The following is a 25,258-nucleotide window of genomic DNA, read 5'->3' as shown; positions in this document are numbered from 1 at the left end:
CAAACTGTTAATAGTCCTGTGAGGAACAGGAGATGACGAAAATTACATAGCAATAGATATTCTGAAAATAGTCTTCAGTCTCATATTTGTTTTTTGACATTTTTTTTTCCTCTTGAATGGGAGGCATGCTCTGGCAAAAGTAGGTAGCGTCAGAACAGGCCAGGGAAGGACCCTGATTAACCCATCCAAACAGAGTGATTTACTGCCAGCCCTGACCTGACTTTGGCACCTTGATCGTGTAATTTTGCTGGTGTTCTACATGCCCTTTTTTTGTCCTCTTAAATAATTTATTAATCATTTTATTTTACATGTTATCAAAAAAAAAAAAGGAAGTTTACAACATGAATTATTGCATGGAGAGTGATTTGGATGGCACTTCAAATAATCTTTTCATCGTGGCTTTTACAGCTTAGTGCAGCAGAAGTGGAAGTGGCCACTTGACTCCCTTCGCTTTGCTTCAAGGGCTCTTTGGTGAGGATGGGCATAGTAAGGAACAAAAGTGATCTCAAAAGGACAGAACTTTCTAGCAGCTTCTATAAAAAAAAAAATCCAAGCGAGGACTGAAAAGTTTGAGTAATTTACACAAAAATGAAGAGCAGCCTGAGTTCTGTCTTAAAAATAACGACCAAATTGGGGTTAGCTCTGTCCTTTCAGTGAGTGACTTGTGAAATAAAGATGTTTATGCAACACAGGCACTTCTTGTTTCTTTCTTCAACTTCTTTGATTTCAAAAGTTGCTGATGCTCACTTAATTATGAATGTCTCCAGAGCCAGATGGTGGTAGTGATTAAAACTTGGCATCCAGTGCTTTCTAAAATACTAATCTTCGCAAGATTTTCTGTAATTAGGTAAGTATTCTCCTGACTTCACAGAGAGGGAAACTATAAGGGTCCAAACCTGCTTCTGTTTTGGAATTACTGTCAACTCTTAAGGCTTTTAATAGCAGAAGATCAAGCCCTCGAGTGATTTGTCTAAAGATGAGTAAGGTGGTGGGAGACTTTGATTGGATCTTAGGTCTTCTTGATTCACAGGCACCTGGCTGATAGCTCAAAACGCGTTGCTTGACATTTCGGCTTTCTTCATTTCAGTGTTTATCTTTAAAGGTCATCAACTTCGTAGGTAACTTTTAAAATAAATACACAGTAAGGCAACGCTACACCTGTTATTGAGCCCCCTTGCTAATCTTTAGTTTTGCCACTGGTATGTTTATTTTAACTACCTCCCAGTTGCTGATAGACATCCCTAAAATAAAATGGGAAGCCCTGGGATGTGGGGCTGGTGTGCAGGCACTTTGTGCCGTGAGCAGGTGTGGGATGGGGAGGGAGCTTGAGGCACGGTGCTCAGCCCCCACCATCTGTACTTATGCAGAGCACGTGGCTGTGTCAGTAAATGAATTATTGCTCCGTGTGGACATCACCTAGTTAGGTCACACAGAGTAAGGCTTAGGCTCTTGAGAATAGCCACAAAACCATCTAGGTTTCCTCTCTACTGCTCTTCACCATCTTGCTTCTTAAAGATTCCTTGGTTACCATTTTGTAGTTGATTAATATATCTGGTGATTAATGGCTTTCCTCTGACACATCAATGGGATTAAACCGTGGTGAAATATGTCCTTCTCTCCCATTGTTGCATAGAGGCTCCAGTTTTATTTCTGCCTGCATCTGGGTTCTGTGCCTTCCAGTACGTGTCTGTGGTGCTGAGTTGGAGCAGTGAAAACTTATTTAGGGACAGATGATGAAAGTGCATCTAAGATGTTCTGAGAATAATATGGGCAGACTGATGGGAATTTATTTGCAGTCTTCTTAGTCTGTGATTGCCAGTTTCACCTGACTTGTCTATGGTTGTATATCAAATGATACTTCAGTGCATTTGCTCTGAAAAATGCTAGTTCAGTAATTTCATTTTTTTTTTTAGGGGATGCCCAGCATTAAGCAGATAAGAATTTGCACTAGATTGAAGTACAAAACAAAAAATTAGTCATGTGCCTTCATTACTTCAGGCAACCATGCCAGCGCTTCAGGAGGAAGCGTGACTGCAGAGTGCAAGCCCAGATGTGCTAGCCTTAACCTAGTAAGCAGGAGACCTTGTTACCTTAATTTGGCATAAGTCTGCTGTGCAGGAAGGTGCAGGTCACCAGTGCCAGAGTCTGAGCACTGCTTGGTCTGGCTGAAAACTGATTCTCTTTTTTCCCTTCCCTACTGCCCCTTCTCTCACTCCCTGTCTTTTAAGTGGATTAATTTTCAGCCTAAGCAGATCCTGGCTCTGTTCTCGGTGCAGCAGATGAACACTGCACAAGCAGTTGATGGAAATGAGAGGTCAGGCCACCTCCCTTTGCACCAGTGAGATAGGCTGGTGCATGGCATGGGACTGTGGCCCAACTAATGCTTGCAGTTAACGATAAAGAGGTATTAGTAGTAATATTTGCACATGCAGTTCTGCAGAGGACTGTATCTGTTTGGTTTGAATTCTCCTGCCAAGCATGTGCTACCCAGGCATGTGCCATCCGTGCTCTGCCTCCAATTCTTAAACTAACTTCTTTCACACACCAAATCATGCTGCAGCATTCTTGCTGCGCTGAAAGTTCATGTATGTGAGAATGGTTTATTCGCCAGACTAAAGCAAGGAGTTTTGGTTAAGATGAGAATAGTTGTGATACGGATCTGCTCAAGGGATGTAGCTGTGTAACATGGTTACTACAAGCATAGTGGTAAGAAACTTATAGCAAGCACTGTGCTGACCAACGAGTTCTCAGCTGGGGTTTGCTGTTTCAATTACGTGCACTTCTTTTTATTGCAGTGAGACTTATTTAAAATTTAAATAGCGTTGACATCATGTTCTTTTGACCTAATTCTCAGGCTTTTGTATTGTTACTAAAATGATCTGGAGTATTATAATGCAGTGCACTGCAGAATGACAGTCTTAGGAAAGATTGATACAGCTCTGGTGTTTGAATCGGAAATGGAGCATGGCAAATTCTGAGATAATGCTGTGATCTTCAAATATGAAAGCTTGTAGACATATCTTCCATGTGGAAAGCCGCAGCTGTAGCTTGGAACTAGCCCTGATGAAAAGTAATGCCATGAAAAACCATTATACTTGTTGTTTGTCCTGAATATGACATCTGTGGTGGGTTTGGTTTTGGTTTTGTTGTGTTTTTGTTCTTTATGCTAGTGCCTGCTATTTAGTAGATGCCCACTCTTTCATTAACGTAAGTTGACTTCATTCTAATTGCAGCAAGAAGTTGGGCCCTTGTGGAATATTCCAAAATTTAACCGCCAAATTCAGGTTGCTCCATTCTTCCTTCTAGACCGCTCACTCCCATGACAGTCTCATGCCAGGTGATGCTCATACAGCCTGAGTTTCCCATAGCTTTGTCCTTGTGTTGGCACCTGTGGTGGTGTTTTTTTTTTTTTCTCATGATCTTTACGAACAAGAGTGATTTTCTTGTGTTTCTTTTTTAAATGCAAACTGCCATTTGGAAAACTCCTTGCCTTTAAGCCTACTGGGTTCGTTTTACAGAAATAGAACTTGGACTTTTCTAGGCAAAATGAAAAAAGTCACATAACGATTGGACCAATTCCAGAAGTTCCAATGCCCTGCATTGACAAGCAGAGCTCTGGGGTAGGTGTGTGGCCCTACCTGAAAAAAACCTGCTCAAACCCAGGCACAGCATCATGGGATACCGTCAGCTGGAACCTGCTCAAACCCAGGCACAGCATCATGGGATACCCTCAGCTGGAAGGGACCCATGAAGGCCATTGAGTCCAACCCCTGGCTCCATACAGCATCACCCAAAATCCAAACCCAATTTCTGAGAGCGGTGTCCCTGAGCCCCGGCAGCTCAGGGCCATGCACATCGCCCTGGGGAGCTGCTCTGTGCCCATTGCCCTCTGGGGCAGAGCCTTTCTCCAACCCCTGCCTTTGTCTCCCCTGATGCAGCCTCATGCCGGTCCCTCGGGCCTGTCACTGTCACCAGAGAGCAGAGCTTGGTGCTGTAGGGAGGGGCTGCAGCCGCCATGAGGCCTCCCCTCAGCCTCCTCTGGGCTGAGCCAGGTGACATCAGCTGCTGTTCATACATCTTGCAGGAAGCAAAGGCCGATCTCCCAGTTCCCAAAACCAGCCTCCCCTAGCAGACTGACCCAGGCCTCAGTCCCAGAGCAGCAGGTGCTCGGGGTTTACCTCAGCCCGAGCTGGCAGGGCAGGGCGTGCTGCTCTCTTCTGGAAGGCAGGCCAAGCGGGCCGATAGTATTTCATTGCCATGCCCTGATTACCCTAGTTATACTCTGTAGTCGATTTCTCCTTCTCTTGTGTACTTCAAAACACCTGTAATGACACTTTAATCCTGCACTTGTCTGTTCCTATTTGCTTTGCTCTGCTATTGGAATAGCAGTGCTGTACGGAGTATGGGTTTGCTGAAAGCAGACGTCAGCCCCGTGGTGCAGTTGTGCTGGCTGACCTGTAAAACCTGTAATTTGGGGGAAATGTATCTAAAAAACATTCTGTAGCCTAGCAGAGGGAAAAGTTGAGCAGACAAGAAGAAATTATTTCAGTCTGTTGGAAGGTTTTGCTGCCAAGTATTTTGGTATGGTCTATGTTAGCAATAAGTAAATCCATTTGGAAATTATTTTACACACAGAATTATTGTCGTATTACTATTACAGACAGCAGCTCTATGCTGGGGCGCACAAATCCCGCATGCATTCATGGATCAGCCAAGTAAAAACACAGTATTTCCCACAGGAAATCTGTCCCAGCATGCAGACTAGTAAAGCTCTATTTAGGATGCAGCTGTACATGTAGGGCTCTGTGCAAACGAGCCTCCCTCTCCGCTGGAATAGCTCACACTGTAATTTTTGTAAATGGACATTTGTAATATTAAGGCATCAAGTAATTTCTTCTGAAATGTTAGACCCAGTTAGGTCTACCTTAAAGATCTGCTACTGTCTTTACATACCTAAATGTTGTGCTGGATTTTTCTGATAGCTGGGCTTGTTTAACTTCTTTAACAGCTCATGGCTTCTGCTCAGTTATTTTCCATTAGACCTAAGGACTCTGCATGCAGAACACAGACAAAACTTCAACAGCTGTATTTCATTCCTGTTCGCATTTGGCTGTTTCACCAGGCACAGGTTTGGATCTTTGACATTGGATCTGAATGTTTTATTGCTTCAGTTTCTTTGCTGCCAGGTTGCATTGTGAATGCAGAGCTGGCTTGTTCAGAGAGCAGGTAGCACGATGCCATGCTGCTGCCTGAGCAGCATGGTGGTGTGGTGTTTTGGTTTTGTTCGGTTGATTTGTGTGTTTAAGTTAATATTTTAAATTATTTGCATTGAGGGTGAAGGTTGCAGGACAGTAATGCTTTGTCATTTGCGTTCAGTGATGTCTTAGGAGATGAATTTATATGATAAATTTGTAGAAAAGGAAACAGTCTTAGTTGATGGTAAGCTATCCCTGCCGCTGCTGAGAACCCACCTTGTTTTCTCAAGAGAGCAGGGAGATGACCATGCGTGTATTTATTATTACTAATTAGTTATAAAAGTGATCATCATTCACAATTTTTAAATGTTAGGGCTGTCATATCTTCAAGGAAAAGAATGGATAGGGTTTTTTGGTTTTTTTTTTTTCTTTTTCAAGTTTACTTTTACTCCTGAGGATAGATAAAGGTATTTTATTCAGTTATCAAATAACTACTTTTGTGTGGAAGACAGCTGCTCAAAGAGTGTTTGCATTTCTTTAATTTTATTTCTCTGCAGTCTGAGCAAGGAACGCAGTCGCACGTCACCTGCCTAATTTATCTGTGTCTTATAGAAAATCAGTAATTAGCCTTTCCCCTCACCCAGTGTATTTTGGTGGTTTCAACTAGGTAGTGAGCCTATGAGAAATTACTGCTTGTTGTTGCCGAACTTGACAGTGGTTTGATTCTGGCTTTGCCAATGCAGAAATCACTGCCAGTGCTGTCAGCATCCAAGAATTTCCCTGTTTCCACATGGCTATTTCCTGTCTTGGTGAGGCTGGATTTTTTATGATGATCTCTTCTGATGTACCATTTCTCATAGCCAGAAGGATTGTTTAAAAACAAGTATACATGATGCACAGTGGATGCTCATCTTGCTAGTTCTGGCACAGCCTTTCTGAATACCAGGTGAAGGCTTCATGGAGGTGCAGCTTACATGTGCAGTTTACAAATGTCAGGCACAGTTTATGTACTGACACTGTAGACTTCAGTAGTCTCCCCTGCTCGCTGTCTGTACATAGGTGTGTATGGCATCTCTGCAAGCCTGGATGATGCAGCAGTTAGAATAGAATAACTGATACAGCAGAGAATTTGGCTTCATTTGAATGCCATGTTGTTGTGTTGGCAGCGTGTGTAAATGATTTCCCCCTTTTTGTTTGCTATTAATGATCAGCTGTTGCACTGTGAGCTTACAGTGCTGCTCAGCGGCCTTGCTACATCCCGGACTTTGCGTGCATGGTTATCTGTACGTGCCATAGATGGAAATTGAACATCTAATTACTTTATAAGATTTGTGAGCAGAGATTTGTAACCTGCTTATCCTCTACTTGACAAGTACTTTCTGTTGCGATTTAAAGTCCGCTTTTCCTCTTCCTCAGGTCCTTTCACAGATGTTGTCACTACGAACCTGAAACTCGGCAACCCTACAGACAGAAATGTGTGCTTCAAAGTTAAGACCACAGCACCACGTAGATACTGTGTAAGGCCTAACAGTGGAATTATCGATGCAGGAACATCAATTAATGTTTCTGGTAAGTCATACAAGCAGTTCTTTGGTAATTGAAGATGGCTTCATCAAATGAGTTATTTCTTGGAATGTTTTGCAATGCAGAAGTATTGTGTGGAATGCTTGTAAAAGCAGGAGGTTACGATTTCATGGAGAAGCAGCCATTTCATATATCTTTACTTCCCTTATTCCTGCACCAGCAGTAATGGGTTTGTTTTGACATCTTGTTTGGAGGGAGGGAGGAGGAATATATAAATAATTTATATGGTTCCATAGCAGCCTTAGCCAGCCTATCCAAGGCAGTGCTGCTGCAGCCCTGCCCTCCCAGTGGGATTATTTTTGTACGGTTAGCTTTTTGCCAGCTTAACTTCCTGAACCAGCTCACTGCAGGATCAAATGAGTGCTTGGACAGGCACATCGAGGGAGGAATAAAACTGGGTGGACTGCAGCCACGCCAATTTAGGCTGATAGTCGATTGCCAGACTACCTAATAGAACCAACCAGTAAAGAAAACATTTATCTTGAAACCGTGCTTGTTTTGTGTTCCTTGGAGATATAATACGCTTTGGTGCTAGAAACATCAAGTGACTAAAACTTTGCTATTTCATGTGAAAGGTTAATGATTTTCTCTAATGAGTCAGTAGCTCTTCACTTGCCAAAGTTTGGTAATGGAAAAACAAAGGAGTGGGTTACATTGAAAGCATAAAGGACTGAGTATTTTTATAGTCTAAAGAACTCTTTCAAAGCATTTCATAGTGGTAGGCTGCAGAATAAGGTCTGGTTTTTTGAGTTACAGGAATGATTTCTGAAGATTTGTTTTTACTATTTTAATTGAATTTTAATATTGCATAATAGAAGTAGATGAGTTACTGGCCTATGGGAAGATGGTCGCAACAAAAATTACTTGCTGATAGGTTATATATTTTGCCATTAATCTCTTACCAAGCTTTTCTGGCCTGGGATAAATAATCTTATGAGCTCTAACTTCTGCTTTTACTTGAAAAAAAATTACCAACAAGTTAAAAACTAGGACTTCAGTTTTTAATGAATAAAGTACGAAATATTCAAATACCTTGTTCTTGAAGACGTTGCTAGAAGAAAATAAAAACTGATAATATCTGTAATAATATCTGTAATACTCTAGTCCTGTACATCTTCTTGATGGTAGCTGCATTTGCACACTCATAGATCTTTTCTCTTTAGGCATTCTGTTGTGTCCAATTAAGTGTGCATGTGATTGCAGAATTGTGCCTCACTTGCACTTAATTTCTGGAGCATATCACAGAGTGGAGGTGGCAAGCAGTGCAACGTGGTACCTATAGCGAGGGGAAGGCAGAGCAGTTCTGCTGCAGGAGAAAGCTAGCACGTATGCAGCAAGCTCTGAAATGACTAATATGTAAATGAAAGAGATCTCTAGAGAGGAATTGAAATTTTTAAAACTGGAGAAAATTCCCAAGTAAAGCTGTCTGTCATCTATACTAGCTACAGGCAAGCATATTAAATGCATTGAAATCAATGAAGTGATAATGAAAAATTAGCATGGTTTCTAGCTACAAATTATCTTTATGCTATAAAGATGGGGACTCTTTTCATCTCTCAGATGAACTTTCAAAATTAAAAGCTCTTTTCCTTTGCTAGCAAATAGCACGCTTTTTAAAACATCTTCTTGATCTCAACATTGAGTTTAAGAAAAAACTTCTGCTTACAGTAGTGACCCTTTGCTCTACCTCGAGCAGAACATAGGATAGGCGAGTGTTGTATGAACCTGTATCTTATGTGCTTTTCCAACCCCATTCTTCCCAGCAGCGTGCCAAGCAGAATATGGATCCAGTCCAAGATGTGACCTAAAGTATCCCATTTTGAAAGATTGCTGTGCTTACCCTAGGTTATGCTTTGCCCTTGCTTACAAAGCTTTGAAGAAAACTTTTTTTTAATTTGTAACTTTTGTTGTAGTGATTTGTGATTTATGATTCAGTTTTGCAAATGACTTTAGTCTATTTAATCACAGAGCTAACTCTTTTTGTTTTACTTAATTTCATGCTTCTCTTTACTTAGTCATAATAATAAACTGTGCTAAATTACCAGCCCTTCCATTAACGTTACGTATTTAATGCAAGCAGTTCACATACGTTGTTCTTCAGGTGGCATACTAAGGTACATTTATAGGTAGATACGTTGCAGAATTCTGGAGTTGTGGATGTTAAGTCTTCATTTTCTAACCCATTCTTAATAGAAGCTGCTGTCGTCCCATTTTGTGGTTGAATTTCTATTTAGTAAAGTCATTTACGTTGCAGTCTTGGTAGCTTCTTTACCATGCATGGGATTAATTGTGGTACTGGAGGTGTCGGCATCGTGGATTGTGATCAGCAGAAGGGATCTTTTGGGCATCAGGAATCGAAAGGGGAGCTTTCATTAAATTACAGATCAGAATTATTTTCACATTCTTGGAAATAAAGGAGATTTGTTTAACCTCTCCCTCAGAGAAATCCTGCTTAAGAACAGAGGGATGATTTGAGATTTAATAAACTGAAATAAAAATAGAAAATTTTTCTTTGAATCAGTTATTCTTCAGTCACGTAATTCAAGTCTCACACAAGGCATTAAAATAGGGTTTGAAGTCTTCTAAACAAAGTGAAAATACTACTCATGAGAAATTATTATTGATTTAGCTATATTCTAATAACTTCCAGGCACTTAAACTAATTGGGCTGTGTGTACTATATGTAGTCTGTTCTCTTGAGAATTGCGGACTGACTTTAACACGGTAGCACTGCATTGACAGTGCACCTCCTGCCTGCAGAAACATCAGTCCCAAAGTACAGTGATGTGAAGTTTCATTGGTTTAGAATTTTACTGATGGTTGGCTTTGGGGCAGCCTATGTCTTCCTTGCACCATAGCAACTGAGTGCCTTTCTTACACACAATTCCACAGGAGTGTCCTATTTTGGTGGAAGTTCAGGAGAAGGTATTCTGTCCTTAGGTAGAGGCAGCTATCAGAACATTATTTCGTGCTAGTGTGTTGGCTCATTTCACACGCATAAAACACTAGAAGAGCAAAGCTTTCTGTATGCTACTGAAGTGTCGGATACTGGCTGCTTTTGCCCTATCACAGCTGTTCCTAAATACCAGCATTTAAGGCTCTGTCAGCACGCACTGCTTGCTGCAATGTCAGGTTTGTAGCCCATGTTTTCACCTGTTATATAATGGCGTGTAATTTTAACAGCTGAGTTTATGTAACTGTCAGGAAGTGTATGTGTGCTGTCACCCCGTTTGATTGCGTTTGGTCGTAAGTACTTGGAAAAGAAGGCTATTTGCACCCATTCTGTTTTTGTTAAATATGTCTTATTTAAACAAAGACAGCTGATTTTGTGGCTTCCGAGAGGTTGAAATCTGAATAAAAGATACAAATGGATTGCAGAGGAAGAGTGAGAAACTAGAAGCAGGTGCTGATGTGTGCAGCTAGGTGTACGATGGCAGAGATGAAGGACGGATGATGCCATCTGAGTGCAGCACCCTGCTGCACAGAGCAGCCCAAGCACAATCCTGGGCATGGGGAGAGCTGGAGCTATCCTTGGGTTGTTGTCAGATACCCTGTGGGGGGGCAGGGCTTAATCTTTGGTGCAGTTGCCTTACTGGGAAGAGCTGGTTTGTGTTTCCTTCAGGGCAGGGCTGCCTGCAGCAGTTCTGTCCCTTCCCAGCCACCAGCCGTGTCCTGCCCACGTGCCGCTCCCCCAGGCCTCCCCAGCCAACACGGCAAGTGCCGAGCCTGGGCTTGGTCTGACCTGCTTGCTTTGCGGGAGTCTGTTTTGATCTTCAAGGTTCAGCAATTTTTAGCATTATTGAAATATCTGCAGAAAGAACAATGTAAACATGGAACAAGCCAAGTGGTGCCGTGGCTTCTGTTGAGGTGAGGATCCGTTGTTTGCCTCCCGCAGCGCTGATCAAAGTGCACCCTGACGTGCAGCCCGTGTCGCTGGTGGCACTTCTGTGTAAAGGTGAGATGTGTGGAAGTTTTGATCTTGCCAGACCATGAAGAATCCCATACAGTGCCATATAGGAAAGCCATTAATAAAGCTAGAAAAGACAGTAATAGACTCACAGACCAAATAGGCTGCTTAAGAGTAAACAGTGCTGCGGTGGATGTATGGCTTTCAAATGATAATAGAAATTGCTAGTGATGTTTGGTATTAATCTTGCTAAATGCTTTTGTAAGCAGTTCTGGCTCAAAAAGAGTACACCAAAATCCCTTACGATGATGTAAAATTCAGAGGCTGAAGATATGCAGCAAGAACTGGGTATCCTTGAAGGCTTCAGTAAGAGAAACAGGATGAGTTTTGTCATAAAAACTGCAGAATCGTGTACTTGGATTACTTCTTCTATAATTGCAAGCTTTCTGAACAAAATGAGCAATATTAGGATGTTGTAACTGACCAGAGATGACCAAGTTGCTGACGTAATGTGGCTGTGAATAGGGCAAATAGAGTATGTGCAAACAAACTAGGTAGTGGAAGAGATAAGACTGTAAATGTTGTTGTCTGAGGCACTAATAAAATGTCATGGTTGTATACAGAGAGTAACTGACACAGAGGAATTCAAGCCAGAACAGGTGCAGAGAATGAATGGGGGGCCTGACCCAGAGAGGATGGAGCAAGTCTGGCTTGTTTAGTTTACCAGGAGGCCAAGAATCACTGTGATTGATTTCTTGGAATGCTAGAAGTAAAGGACTCTTCCCCTTCTTTGATATTTAAGCGTAAGGGCAGTGTTGGTCCAAGACCAAGTGAACAGGCCGTTAATAAATTCAGATGGAAACCAGAGGAAGGTTGTTGACGGTCTGAGCAGGGAGGCGTTTCCATTCCTTCTACTCTTGAAAAGGAAGGCTGGATCCTGGCAGGCTTTTAGAGCAGTTTTGCTTAACATCTCCCTTGGCTCAGGTTTCCCCTGCCCTTGATATTTTTATTAACTTTGCCATTAAGCTGTTCGGGACAGAAAGAAGCGTATTAGCTGGTCACCAACTCTGCTTCACTGTCTGCAGACCCTTGCATATCCAGTGCAGGAGATACAATGGGAATGTGTGAGAAGGCTGGTGTCCGCTTATTTGAAGCGTGTCAGAACAGGATGTACGTGAGCTTGGTCCTTCACGTGAATTTTGAGAGAGGCAATATGGCTGGCAAATACTACGGACGTTATTCCTTATTCCATTGGTCTCGCAGTGGCTTTGCAGTTTTAGCTTGTGATGGAGCACTTGTGGTGCTTGAGCTGTAGGGCGGTTGGTGGAGGTGAGGAGAAGGGCGTTGTGGCCTCTGGCTAATGAATGCTGGTACTGGTCTGTTTGAAACTCCTATTAACTGTTTTCTTCTAACACCAGGTTCTGATGGGAGCTGGTCAGTAACTTTGGACTAGCTAAGATTTGAAAAGATATTTTCTAGGAGCATACACTTTTCATGTAGTTCTCATGTAAGGTATGGAGTTTCCAGTCAAAGCAAAGGAGCTGTGCTCGCAGTAGTGAATTGTGTAGCAATTAGGGCACTTCCATGGAACTGCTCTTTTACAGAAACCCCCAGTAGTATGAGAGTGTGTGTTGAATGGTTTTGAATGGTTTGGTTTCCTCTTGAACAAAGGAAGTGTTTTTGAGCTTCCCATCTGGCTCACAAGACATTTGCTGAATAATTTGTGTCGATGTGGCTTTCATGTATTGATCTAAAAATACAAGTGCTAACAACGTGGATACTGTCAAGCCCTCTCTAGCTGCTTGCTGTTATGATTCAGTGAGTGGAATTCAGAGCAGCAGTCGTTCAGCGTTCAAGAACGGCTTCAGCACTATCATTAGGGAAATCATGATTTTTCAGACAAGCTTATGCTTACACTCAGTGAAGCAAACTGATACAACTGCAGATCTGGAGAGGTTCCCTAAGCAGTGGATAGCTTCAAGGACCCGTTGGCTCTTGCACGTCATGTAGATGAAAAAAGTTTTCTGCTGCTTTTCAGTGATGTGTCGTGCAATGTTGGAATCCACGTTTTCACGATTCAGTCACTTCTGTTTGGAAAAATAGTTTTAAATGGAGCCCGTTGAAATGCAAGTGTTTATTTTGGACTCGTAGTTGATTATTGTAAGGCAAGTTAAAATGTATAATAATTTTTACAGCGCATTTGAGACAATTTGCTGTCTCCTTTTTCCTGCAGCTTTAAAAGGCATGTGGTTGTTGATGGCCACAGACTGTGTGTGTAGTAAAAATGGCTCAGGCGTAGCGTATTCTGCTCGTTGAAGGAGACAGATTGGCTTGGCTCTTCTTCATTTGTAATAAATGGGACCTTTGGATAACACTTACACACTACAAATCCCTGCAATTAGTGCATGTGAATTTCAGTGCATGTTAATAACACTAGTACTTTAAAGGCATGCCAAGTCTTGAACTGCTTGTATTCATAGTGATTGAATTGAGAGCCTGAAGTAGCCTCATGGACCACGAAATGTGAATGTTTGTTGAAGTTCATGCCAGTTTCATTTTAAATGTCTTGGAGGATTTTTGCAGTGTGTCTTTGCCCCCTGAACACCATTGTTTTCTGCATTTAAAAAAAAAAAAAAAAAATCCAGAATTCCTATGGCTTTTGGATGGAGAAAAAAAATATTATACCTTTCATAAGCGATGTTTTTATGGCGTTTAACCTCAACCTTTTGGCTATGTATTGACAACAAACTTTCAGCAACTTATTTTTGAAGGAGAAATAGCACTCGATGAAATAAATGTCATGTGGTATTCAAACTTTGTAGAGGAAATTTCCATCCTGAACCTTGAGCCTCAGGGTTTGAAAGGTTTGGCTTTACCTGGCTCTGTAGCCTTTCTCAGGAGCCATCAGCAATGCTGTGTGCGGGCTGGTTGGTTACTTCTGTCCCAAGGATGGAGAAAAAGCTTGATTCTTTCATTGAGAGGTCCTGTTCGGTGTAAATGGCTGTTATATTACCTTACTTGTGTACAGAATACTGTGTTGTGCTCAGCAGTTCCAAACTTCTCAGGTGGAAATTACTGCAGACTGAAGAATTCTGTTTCTTTAACTTCTTTTATATACTCTTTTTTTTAAGTGCGGCTCCGGATCTCAGCTGCTCCTTTGTTAGAGAGATACCCTATTTGCAATCATGTTAATGTTTGTATTTCTCAAATCTTGTATCTAATCATCAGTGCATGACTGTGCATCAGAACAACATTAACATAACGTGTTCTGGGGTTTTTTCTTGCAGTGATGCTACAGCCTTTTGACTATGACCCCAATGAGAAAAGTAAACACAAGTTTATGGTTCAGTCTATGTTTGCTCCAGCTGATACTTCAGATATGGAAGCAGTAGTAAGTATTGAAAGTAAATAAAATGGATTTATTTCTGTGTCTGTAATTTTTAAGACCTTTTACATCATTGCTTCAGGGCTCTTTTGAAACCACACTGGAATGTTCCTTGAGAGCGTTAGCAGGTTGCCTTTGCAGCTGTGGCTGCTTCTTTAGAACACTGCCATTAGAAATGGCACACCAAGCCAAGAAACGTGTTAAGTTGTTGTCACTTTTTTATACATAGGATTGTTCAAGTTTGCCTTAAAAAAAAAAAAAAAAAAAGTATTCTAAGGATATGGTCTGAGGTATCTTTTATATTTTATGCCTTTGTACTCTGTCTTGACTCTTCCCTTGAGCAGCTCCTTTGCCCAGCAGGAACCATGAAGATGGCTTACAAGTATTGAATTTTTCTTTATCCCTTCTGTTGTTGCTTAAATCAATAGGCTGCCCATATAGATTTTGTATGATGGATGACAAGTGAGAGTAACAGAAGCATATGGTTTTGCTACTACTACAGGAAGGCAAAAGGAAGCTTTCTCTGGTCCAACTTTAGTTTGAGAGAATATTTAATAACTTTTGAGGACACAATAAATAAGAAAAAATGTCCATTACTCTATAATCTATGGGGCTGCATGTATATTTGAATGTATGCGTATTACTTTATTTAAAGCAAACCTTTATTTAAAACAGCACCTTAGGCTACACAGCATGCTTCTTTTTTGTGTTTTTATTCTGTTAAATTTTGTTTTTTCAGTAGTCTTTACACGTCTTCTGAACAGCTCTTCGGAGCTGAGTAGAGAATTTCCCTTTTTGAGAGAGGTTTATGGAACTGTATTTGTTTAATGGCCTTAAAGTAAGATCCAGCGAGAGAAACAGCAATAGTAATGAAATGTCCACATCACTGGGTGAATAAGCCAGTCTGCATCTCTTTCTAACTCTTTAATTTTATGAGTTACTTTATACCATATAAAATATTATTCTGCTAGCAAAGAATGTTTTTAAGGATCTAGACAGACTTTTCAGTTTCCCGGAGCTCTCCAGACCAATGCCATTTCTTTTCCTGTAACACTTGATCACCTCTCAGTTTTGTTACCACTCTCCAAATATCTTCCTATTCTGGATAAACAGGTGAGACAAATTAGTGGGGTACTATAAAGCTTTCAACGCTTCTCGGGCAGCCAACAAGCTTAAAATAGAACTCTGACTTCAGCCACAGAGAAGAACTGAAGTACGATTCAGCTATTAGGATGAGTCAAGTTCTTCTTCAGGTTGCACAGGGGTTAGCCATAATTTGACAGCTGCTTGAGATACGCTGAGCGATACTGCGCTACCACAAGCGTGGTCAAAGTGAGGAGAAGCATGAGAACTCCCTTTTCTCTCACAAGCTACCTGTCTGAGTTTCAGACGATTAGGAGTGATAGTCTCTGGTCTTCCAAGCTACTACTCAGCCACGCAGTTGGTTTTCATTTTTGGTTCTGTGTATGTTTAATGGTAATGTGATAGACGCTTGTGGAGTTTTCCTAAGATGGTGTGATTTGTTTATACAATGCACTACTTTCCGATGTGTATTCTTATACTATTCTGTTTAATATTAAATTATTCCAGTGGAAAGAGGCAAAGCCGGAGGAACTCATGGATTCAAAACTTAGGTGTGTGTTTGAGCTACCGACGGAAAATGATAAGCCTGTGAGTATTTTTAGCTGCATCTCGAGTGACCTAATACCTCAATAAATCATGTAAAATGGCACGTGTGTCCAGGCAGCCGTGTAAGCAGCAGGCAGAACGCTCTGTTTTGCTGCCTGGGTCGCATCGTTCTTTTAAAATATAAAATAAAACCGTTTTAGATCTTAGTGATGCTTAACATTGCGAGCAGCTGATTTGAACAGGGTGAGTGCATTGCAAGCACAGGAAATCTTTGAGTTGATCTTCCTTCATTGAGTGAATGATCACATAGGATAAAAATATTATTTAAAAAAGAAAGGCACTGGTTGATATTCATGGAGCTGAGAGCTTTCCTGTTGGGAGATGTGGTGAAGAAAGAAAGAATGTGAATTAAGTGGAAATTAACAGCTATTCTGTTTAGGCATAACTTTTTCTATAATCTGTAAAAATTATTAGGAGTTTGATTTCTCCTAATAATTTTTACACGTGTAGTAACAAGTCCCTGTTACCTTATACATAAAAGCTTCATTTTAAGAGATTGGTGGAAATTTGGGTGGGGAAAGAGCTTTTTGTTTTTGTTAGAGCCCAGACCCTTTGCAGAACAGAGAGGGGATCCAAAGCCAGGAGAAGGAGCGAGCTTTGGAGCTCTGCAGCTTCTGTTTCCTAATTTGGGCTGGAAGTTCCTCTGTCACCACAGAAGAACAGGAGGATGGAGAGGTGATAGCCAGCTGTGGGGGGAAGAGTGAGAGAACTGCAGCAGAGCAGCTGGGTGGTTCCAGACAACACACTGCTGCTTGGAGCAGCTGCCTGTGTTGTGCTTGGAGAGGGGAAGGTGAGGAGAGCACCACGACTCCAAGCAGAATGGCAGCAGATAAGCCACGTTTCCGTTATTGTGGGACATGGTCTGATGGTATTTCCTTTTCAGTCCTTGCACATACGTAAAACTAGGGGTCCTTCTGTCTGCACTTACTGCTGCTGATCTGGTGTTCGGGTGGGGTGGGAAGTAAGGGTTGAAGAAGCAAAAATGTTGCTTACTCCTTTTGGTACAGGCACATTTTCAGTATGACCAGGAAACTTGATCCTCCTATTGAGTATCGGGCGTGGTGTTAATAACTAACCAAAAATCCCTCTATCCTTTCTTAACAGCATGACATAGAAATAAATAAAATTGTATCCACAACTGCAACAAAGACAGATTCCTCTGTAATGTCTAAATCAATAAGTTCTTCTTTGGATGACACTGAAGTTAAGAAAGTAATGGAAGAATATAAGAGGCTTCAAGTAGAAGTTCAGAGGTTACGGGAGGAGAATAAACAGTTTAAGGTAAAGATTCTTTTTTTCGAGGTTTTTTTTCTCTCCTGACATAAAAGATTCAGACTGAAAGGTTTGGTTGCCTCTCGTTGGCACAGTATTATAACGTTGTCAATCAACAGAAAGATGGTTTATGTTTCTCTCTGTAAAGCCAGAAAAAAAGTGTGGAAATCGATGGTTCCTCTGAAAGGAACACACAACTCATGAAGCTGATGGGATCGCAACCGAAAGGAATGAACCCCCCCTCCTTTTTATTTCCAGAGTCTGAATTAAGTGTTCAGTGTTGGATTTGGCCCTGTGCTTTCTGACTGACAGGAGCTTGGGGGCAGCATTGTGCCCATGCTACGTGTTGGTCAGCACACGCACAGCACGCAGCTGACATGACTGAAGTAAGGCAGGAAATGCACTTCTGGTCATACCCAGCACATCACTGCGAAACCAAACAGATGAGAAACCATTGGCACCAAGCTGAAAACCAGTTTGGGTGTCATTTATCATAAATGCCTCGTGTCGGAGGTATCAACTTTGGTGGAAAATGCGGAGTTTGTTAGTGCTGGGCCCTGATGGAAGGAACTCTGTTCTGTCAGCTCTGATGTTGCATGGCTGGCTGGTGCATGAAGAAATTCCTAAAATGCTTGTAAAACATTTGTGTTTTGCTCATAGAAGAAACGTGTATATAGCTGAGACACAAGCTTAACTTCTTCTTTTGTCCTGGTTCTTCTTGTGTCTCCCAGTACGATAAATGCTCTACGATTGTATTTTATTAATTTATTTTTTTCAAGTCAGTTGTCCTGGTTTCAGCCGGGACAGAATAAAGGTGCTGTCCAGGAGGTACCTAGAACTGAGCGGAGGTCTTATGGTAACATCACGAAGCTGTCAGCTGCTTGTTTCCTTTTGCAAAGCGTTAGAAACATCTGTAAAATTTCAGAAAATGGTGTTAAATTCCTGCCAGCCACCAGGTGCTGTCAGTGCCAGACGAGATAAAGGGAGTTAATATTTAAATGAGAAGTTTGTTTTCTAGCAGTAGTTATTGTTTACAGAAGTCAGCTGTCCCCCATCCAGGTTTACAGCAGCAGTGAGCTATCAGGCACTCTGTGACTTTTCATGTGTTCCTGGAGAAAATGGGTTGTCTCTTTGAATTCAGAGGTGGAAAAACACTGACTTAGACCGTGTGCTCTGAATTTCTCATCTGTCAGACTTTAAGGCTGCAGTAACTTTTATTACAATTTTATTACAATTTTATTTCTTGAGTACTTTTTATGTGTAGATCGGTGGTTTTTGCTTCAATATCTTACACTTTTCAACTCATTTTTTTTTTTTTCAGTAGAAGTGATTAATCTGTCTTCCTTTAGGAAGAAGATGGACTTCGGATGAGAAAGGCACCCCAGACAAACAACCCAATATCTGCTTCTGCAGCTGCTGTCAAGGATGAAGGGCACAGCTCCAGACTACTTGCTTTGGTGGTTTTGTTCTTTGTCATTGGTGTAATTATAGGAAAAATAGCCTTGTAGAGGCAGCATGCTGGAAATTGTAAATTGGTTTGATGGTTCTGCCATATCATTGGATTAAATTTATTCATAACAGTGTTTAAAAAAAAAAAATTAATGTATGACATCTCACAGGTCTTGCCTTTAAATTACCCCTGCACAAATACTATGTAACATAATCTAGAAAGTTTAAAATGTACAATGAGGGAATGAATGAAAGAATATTCTTCAGTGATGAAGGGGGAAGAAAATCATGATTTAACACTACAATGGAATATTGTATATGTCATTTTAAACATTCTTAGTCCCTGGTACATGTTGCTGGATTACCTCTTTTTAAAAAAAGGAGAAAAAGGAAAAAAAAGGAAAAACAGAAAAAAAAAAACAAACCCCGATTCCTCCACTGCTGGAGCTGGCCCTATTGGATGTTTGGAGCTGGGTTAGGCAGGAGGTGTTGATAACTTCTGTAAAATATGTTAACCCACCATCCTGCTCATAAATTTAACAGTTTTTCTGTCGGTGTCTTCAACTCTGTGCAAGTTACCGATTTCTTGACACTTAAATGAATAGTGAGAAGCTGGGAAGAGTTGTATGTGGCAACGCTGAATGTGCTGGGCATCGTGAAGAGGCGTACGTTGACTGGTATGACGCTAGTTGGAATAAAAGTCAATGCCTTGTTCTTACGGAGGGACCAAGCTACATTGCTATTGGTTCATTTAGTTGAATTAAAATGTTATTCAGAGATGTTTAATGCATATTTAACTTATTTAATGTATTTCATCTCATGTTTCCTTCCTGTCACAAAATTGACTAATGCTTTATGGTATGAAAAGGCACCTGTTCTAAAGCCAGTGACTAGAACTAAAAATCTGCTGCTGTAGTGATGCAAGATTCTTCTGCCTCCTGTAGTTTTGGGCACTACACAATTGTTGGGAGTTTTGATCATCTGAGCATTGGGGAAACAGTGGTCAGGAAACTGTTTTTGTATGTAAATAAGTCTATCTAGGGGAAAAAATATTAGTAGTAAACTAGTCCTATGCCGTAAAAAGACCAATCCTGTTTGATGATGTAGCATCTAAAAAAAAAAAAAAAAAGAAGAAAAAAAAGAAATTAAATAAAGCCCCCAAATTAACGTTTCTTTTGTTACTGTTGTCATGCTCTGACAGTTTTGGCGGGGAGGGAACAGCATTATCTGTCAATTTAGTTTGTTTGTGGCACAAGGAAAGCAGCGGCCGTGCTTCAGGAGGGCTCTGAGCCCCTGCCTCCTGCACAGTCAGTGTGAGCAGCCCTGCTCGGAGCGTTCCCGCTGTGCTGCAGCGCGCTGTGCAGGAGCCGTGCTGAGCGCCAAGGTGCTACGGAACTTCACCCTTCTCACTTCAGTTGGATTCATGAGTTAAGACTCTCACTAATGTATGGAAAGTGAAGCAAAGGTAATTTAGTTTCTTTTCTTGCAAAATGCATAAACTCTGTGTGCTTTAATGTGTTGGACTGCAGTAGATGAACTCGCGTTTGAGCAAGAAACCCTTGTATAATCTGAGATGCTAGGCCCAGAAATGATTGCTGACAAGATTTTTGTAACACCATTCAAGATTAAGAAGCATCTTTAAGAAGGGGCTGCTTTCATTCCGTTCTTGCTCCTGGGATTCCTTGAGGAAGGCGTTGGGGCGGCCGCTGTCTGCTGCGCTCTTCCTCCATCATTGCCTTTGGTGTTTGTTCCATTTGTTTCTCAAGTGCAAACAAGTGAAACTTCATGTGAGATCTAATGAGGAAATGGCTTTGGGGGTGGAAAACTATTTGGTGTGTTCTCCTTATGAACGCAGCTCTGGAAGTAGCAACAGAAATGAGAGGTTTCTTGCTTTGAAATGTTCCTGCCTTGGTGTGTGCTCAGGATGGAAGGGGTGAGGAGCTGAAGCCTGGCTGTACAGGCCGCAGCGCGCTGGGAGGACGAGGCAGGGAGACAAAGATGGGCTGTAGAAGTTGGTGGAAACTTTTACAGGAAAGAGTGGAGAGAACCTCTTCAAAAAAACTGCTCTCTCTTGTGAGTGTCTGCCTGCAGCATCACCGCAGGGACGTTAGCACAGCTGCCCATCGCTGCAGCTCACGAGTGAAGCAGGGAGTCCCCAGCACCACGGAATGTCTGTCCTCATTGCAGCGTTCCCTTCCCACGCTGTGATGGCTGGAACTTCCCATCGTTTGTGAGCAAAGTTGCTTTGGTGGTTTGTGCTCAGGTTTATAAAGAAGTCCCACAAAAAGAGAGCTCTGAGCGCTGCTCGGTGCTGTACAAAAGCGTGGTGAGAGGGACACAGCTGCAGTCTGCAGGAGGGCCAGGCTCCAGTCCTGGGCAGGACTCTTCCTTAACTTCGTATCTTAGGCAGCTTTAACAAATAATAATAATTGAGGCCTTTCCTAATGGTTTTTGATGGCAGCCTAGACAGTAGCTTTGCTTTTGCTGGGCTTAAAATCACTGCTCAGTAGAACCATTATTACCTGTCCTTCAGCCGGGCCCTTCTTTCATACGCAGTAGAAAGAAAAGCGAAGGTATTTTTTCTTGCAGAGTTCCTAAAAGGCTGCTCTGGGGAGGTACTGCGAAAATAACCCCTCTTGTATGATCCGTCCCTCGGGTGCTGCTGCTCGGAGCGCTCTTGTTCTGTACTCGTAGGAGCTGCGTATTCGGGAGGGCACTGAGCGTCGTAGGAAGTTACACGTGAGGTGCAGAGTTCATGAGCAGCGTTACTGTGTCTTCACACGGCACCAGCCACTAGAAAACTGTAGTTGAGACATGGTAGTAGAAAACAAGTTATTGCTCATTGTCCTTACTGCTCTTTTAAGATCCATTTACTGTTAGTTCTTCTAAGAGCCAGTGGAGGCTGCTTTGGTAGCGCTCACTCTGTGGAGCCCTGACACCGCTGTCTGCGCTCTTTGTGCCCCTGTGCAAACAGGTGTAAAACGTCTCAGAGCCTGAGTGTGCTGAGAAGTGAATGAGAAACGGTTTCTGCTCTTCTCACGTGGCTGCTTGCATCTTACAGCAGCGTTCCGTGTGTGAGCGATGCTGTCACTGCGCGTTGCAGCTGCGGAGCATGAACGCTCATGTGCAGCAACAGCGCGTGCAGGCCGGGCACCCGGTTCTGGGTTCTCGTCAAGAAGGGCCCAAAGAGTGAGTTAATACCATGCACGTAATGCTGAGAGGGATTGATGTATCATCATGTAATGTTCTAAAGCTATAGGATTGTAATAGCGTGGTGGTGGTGTTCCGTGTTACTTTTTTTCTGCTGAAGTGCTGTTAGTGGGATGAATTGCTAGACGTTCTTCTCACCAATGAACGGTAAAGGGTTTCTAGTCGCTGCACTTGTGAACTTGCAATTCTTATTTCTAACCTTGATGTAGCAGTCAGTGCATTTACATGGTGATGTGGGTACAAGAAAGATCTCTAATGCCTTATGGTATTTGACACTGCACTCAGCAAATACAAGAAACTCTCTCTGTATCATCCCTCTTTAAAAAAAAAAAAAAAGGTGCTATTTTCATCTCTTGACTGGAACACCACCATAATTCATGGGCACAGTAGTGACCCGTGGAGTTCTAGGGTTTGCAAGCTGTCCTTACTTCGCTTTACATTGTGTCCCATCGTGCCATATCTCACATTCTGTTTCCTATCTAAAGCAACTGAGGAAAAAGCACAACCAGAGCGCTGGGTTTGGGATGGCAGCCACGCAGGAGCAGCGCTCTGGAGCTCGTGTGTGCTGGGTCCTGCAGTGCAGCGCAGCTGACGCAGCTCGGGGTGCTTTTCAGCTCCGTTTGCAAATGGCTCAGCACCCGTTACTCAAATGCTCAAGTGAGCAAGTTGAGAAAGGAAAGGACGGGTGGTGAGTGAATTTCTGTTGGCGCATTTGCGTTTTTGGTTTTTTTTGTGTTGTTTTTATTTGTATTATTATTCAGAAATGAATATGAAAAAAAGAAGGTGACTGCAGGAGTGGGATTAGTTACGTGCTGTATGTGGATGTTGCTCTTCTTTGTAACCGGATACGTTTCTACAAGTCTGATTTACTGTTGAGGAAGTACCTATAAATCAGTGTGCGGGCATTGCAGAAAGAAAAGGAACTGCAGAGCAGGGCTGCCTGCTCCTGCAGGCTGAAGCCTGGCTCCTCCGCGGGTTGGCTCAGTTAGGAGCTGGCACTGGGCTGCAGGGCTGGTGTGAGCCATCAGAGGCAGGCGGACAGAGGGGGTTTGCTGTTCGAGCAGGGCAGTGCAGATCACTGCCCGCATCCACCCATGATTTCTGTGTGTTACGCTGCATCACGTCGCTGGTGGGTGTCAGTGCTGAAGCGACACGGCCTTGTGCTGCTACCTCTTGTCTGGATGAGCTTCCGAGGACAAAGTGGTTGTGTTCCTGCTACTGCGTAACTGTAAAATTTGTTTCATTAATTGGTTGGGTTTTGGTTTATTTTTTTACTGGATAAATGCAGGCTGTTCTTTGAAACAACACAAGTGAGAGCTGCTCGGAAGTCTCTTCCATGAACCGCTCTAACACGCCTTTGCACTTCCAAAGTGACTGTATTCCTGTCGTTAGCTGCACCGTTCCCGGGGCTTCATTTCCTTTTACAGAGCTGCTTTCACGTTGTTACTCTGAAAAGTTTGAGAACTGCCCTCAACTTCCACGGAGATGTTTTCCCTCCTGGTCCAGGCCCAAGTTTGTCCTGAAGCATCTGCATGAATCTCGAGTCTGTGAGTAAAGAAACAAGGCTGCGTTCCCCTGAAGCAGATTTGAACCTTGGATCTTTCTCCTACGATTTGTCATTGGAGAAAGGCCTCTTCCAGATGGCAAAGCAAAAGAAGATAAGAAAACAAATGAATTAAGGAGAATTAATTGAAGCTGCATATTACAAGTTGACATTATACATCTGGCACTTCTGTTTATATTTCTCCATCGGTACATTTCATTCTCATTTAATAAGTTCCTAATTCTGTGACTTTTTTTCAAGCTTTTGAAGTGCCTACGAAGAGCTGAGGAGCAGCCTGCAGGGAAGCACTGTCCCCAGTTTCCCCGTACTTCATTTTTTTAATCTTTTTTTTTTTTTTCTTCAGTAGGGAAACTTGCAAGACCAGAAGAGCCTTCTGAACTCCCTCGTGTTTGAGTTGGCACAACTCCCACATGTAATTATCCGCACACAACTACTTTTAGAAGGACTTTATTAAGGCTGGATAAAGTTGGGAGCTGGGAGATGGCAGAGCCGAGCGCTGTGGGTTTGGCTGCGTGGAGGGGGTGGGACGTGGCTCTGGTGCCCACTGCAGCACTGGGCTGTGGCTGACCAGGGGGTGTCCGCAGCAACAGCACTGCCTGGCACTGCATCGACTTGAGTCCTCTGAAGGATAAGATTAAGTATAATTTGGTTTTTGAAAGGTCACCTTAATCAACGTGGCACAACGCGGAACCCCCCCGTCCATCAGGGCTGACTCTGCCGAGTGCTGCGGGGCTGGAGCTGGAGGAGCAGCAGCTGCGCGTGTTGCTGCCGTGCTGAGCAGTTTGCTCGTGGTCTCTGGGTGCGTGGTCAGCCGCCTCCTTTCCGTCCCCAGCTGCTCCTGCTGCCTCGGTGCAGCGTGTTCGTAGTCAATAAGAGGCTTTTAGATGCAGTGTGGATCGGTTATCAAATGAAGCGCTAACACTCGGTGCTAGTGATTTACCCAGAAGTGGTTTAGAACTTTGTGTGTTGTTTCAGTTTTAAGATTTTGGGGGGAAATCAGGAAGCATCCTGATGCACTTGAAACACGGGGCATGAGGATGGCTCATGGGGAAAAAACAAGTTCCTGCTGATGGAACTGTTGAACAGATCCGACCCAGGGCTGAGTTGGCAGCCGTACGTCAGTGTGCCTGCCCCAGGAGCTGGACACGGCTGAGTCCGCCGGGGCTGGAGCCGTGAGACTGAAGCTCAGACGCAGCGCAGGAAGCTGCTAAGTGCGTGCAGAACACTTAAAATGTGCTGCTTTATTTTTTCTGGCTTTGGAGATGGTTAAAATGATGAAAAGTACGATCTTAGAAGCTCGGGGGAAGACTTTCGAGACGCGTGTGCCTGTGTCACTGACTTGCAGCTGGTACAAGCTGCCAGCCCTCAGCTTGCTTTTATCTTCACAGCTACAGCGAGAAGGCACGTGTGTACTTTAGAGCTGAAGAGAATTCAGTAGTCAGATCTGATGCCTGTTACGTCCTTGGTTTTAATACAGTGTTAGGCATGAAGGTATTCACCTTTTTCGTGGTCATGCTGGCCAAGGAGAAAGGAATCAGAGCAGCAGGAGTTGGTGCTCCCTGCATTCAGGCGTAGGCCTGCAAGATGCTGGCAAACCTACGTGGTGCTTCCAGAGGGCACAGCTCAGTGAATTTCGCATTAAATCCGCTGGTGAAGAAGAAATTGGATGGCAAACAGAATTAGAACTGGCAGCTTTCTACGAGAAAGGTGGGAAACGGCCCAACCCCAAGAGTTTTGCAATTAAGGAAGAGAACAACTTTGGCAAAAAGCCCATCCTATTTCAGCGATGAATGAGGGGAAAAATAGATGTAATATAAAACGAGAAAAAGGGAAACTGACAGCAGTCAACGCAAAATAAGAGTTATGAAGTGTAGAAAATTAATAAGGAAAGCAATAGCCAAAGGAAAAGAAAAATGTATGGGCTGGAGTGCTTGGGGAGGGGGGGACACAGTGAAGAGCTGAAGAACCGAGGAAATCTTGGCAGCAGATAAGGGTTGTTCTGG

The 25,258-nt window shown here is 42.7% G+C and overlaps 1 protein-coding gene across 1 annotated transcript in view; it reads left to right on the top strand.

Moving 5' to 3' along the window:
• VAPB (VAMP associated protein B and C) overlaps nt 1–19,648 on the top strand; it is a 28,768-nt gene extending 9,120 nt beyond the window's left edge. The window contains exons 2-6 of the mRNA XM_021416455.1: nt 6,612–6,764; nt 13,974–14,077; nt 15,662–15,742; nt 16,865–17,041; nt 18,382–19,648. Of these exons, the coding sequence (XP_021272130.1) occupies nt 6,612–6,764; nt 13,974–14,077; nt 15,662–15,742; nt 16,865–17,041; nt 18,382–18,540 (674 nt within the window). The 3' untranslated portion in view covers nt 18,541–19,648. The remainder of the gene's footprint in view (nt 1–6,611; nt 6,765–13,973; nt 14,078–15,661; nt 15,743–16,864; nt 17,042–18,381) is intronic.

This window comes from Numida meleagris, chromosome 19, assembly GCF_002078875.1.
Source record: "Numida meleagris isolate 19003 breed g44 Domestic line chromosome 19, NumMel1.0, whole genome shotgun sequence".
Taxonomy (NCBI): Eukaryota; Metazoa; Chordata; class Aves; order Galliformes; family Numididae; genus Numida; species Numida meleagris.
This window is presented reverse-complemented; position numbering and strand designations above follow the sequence as displayed.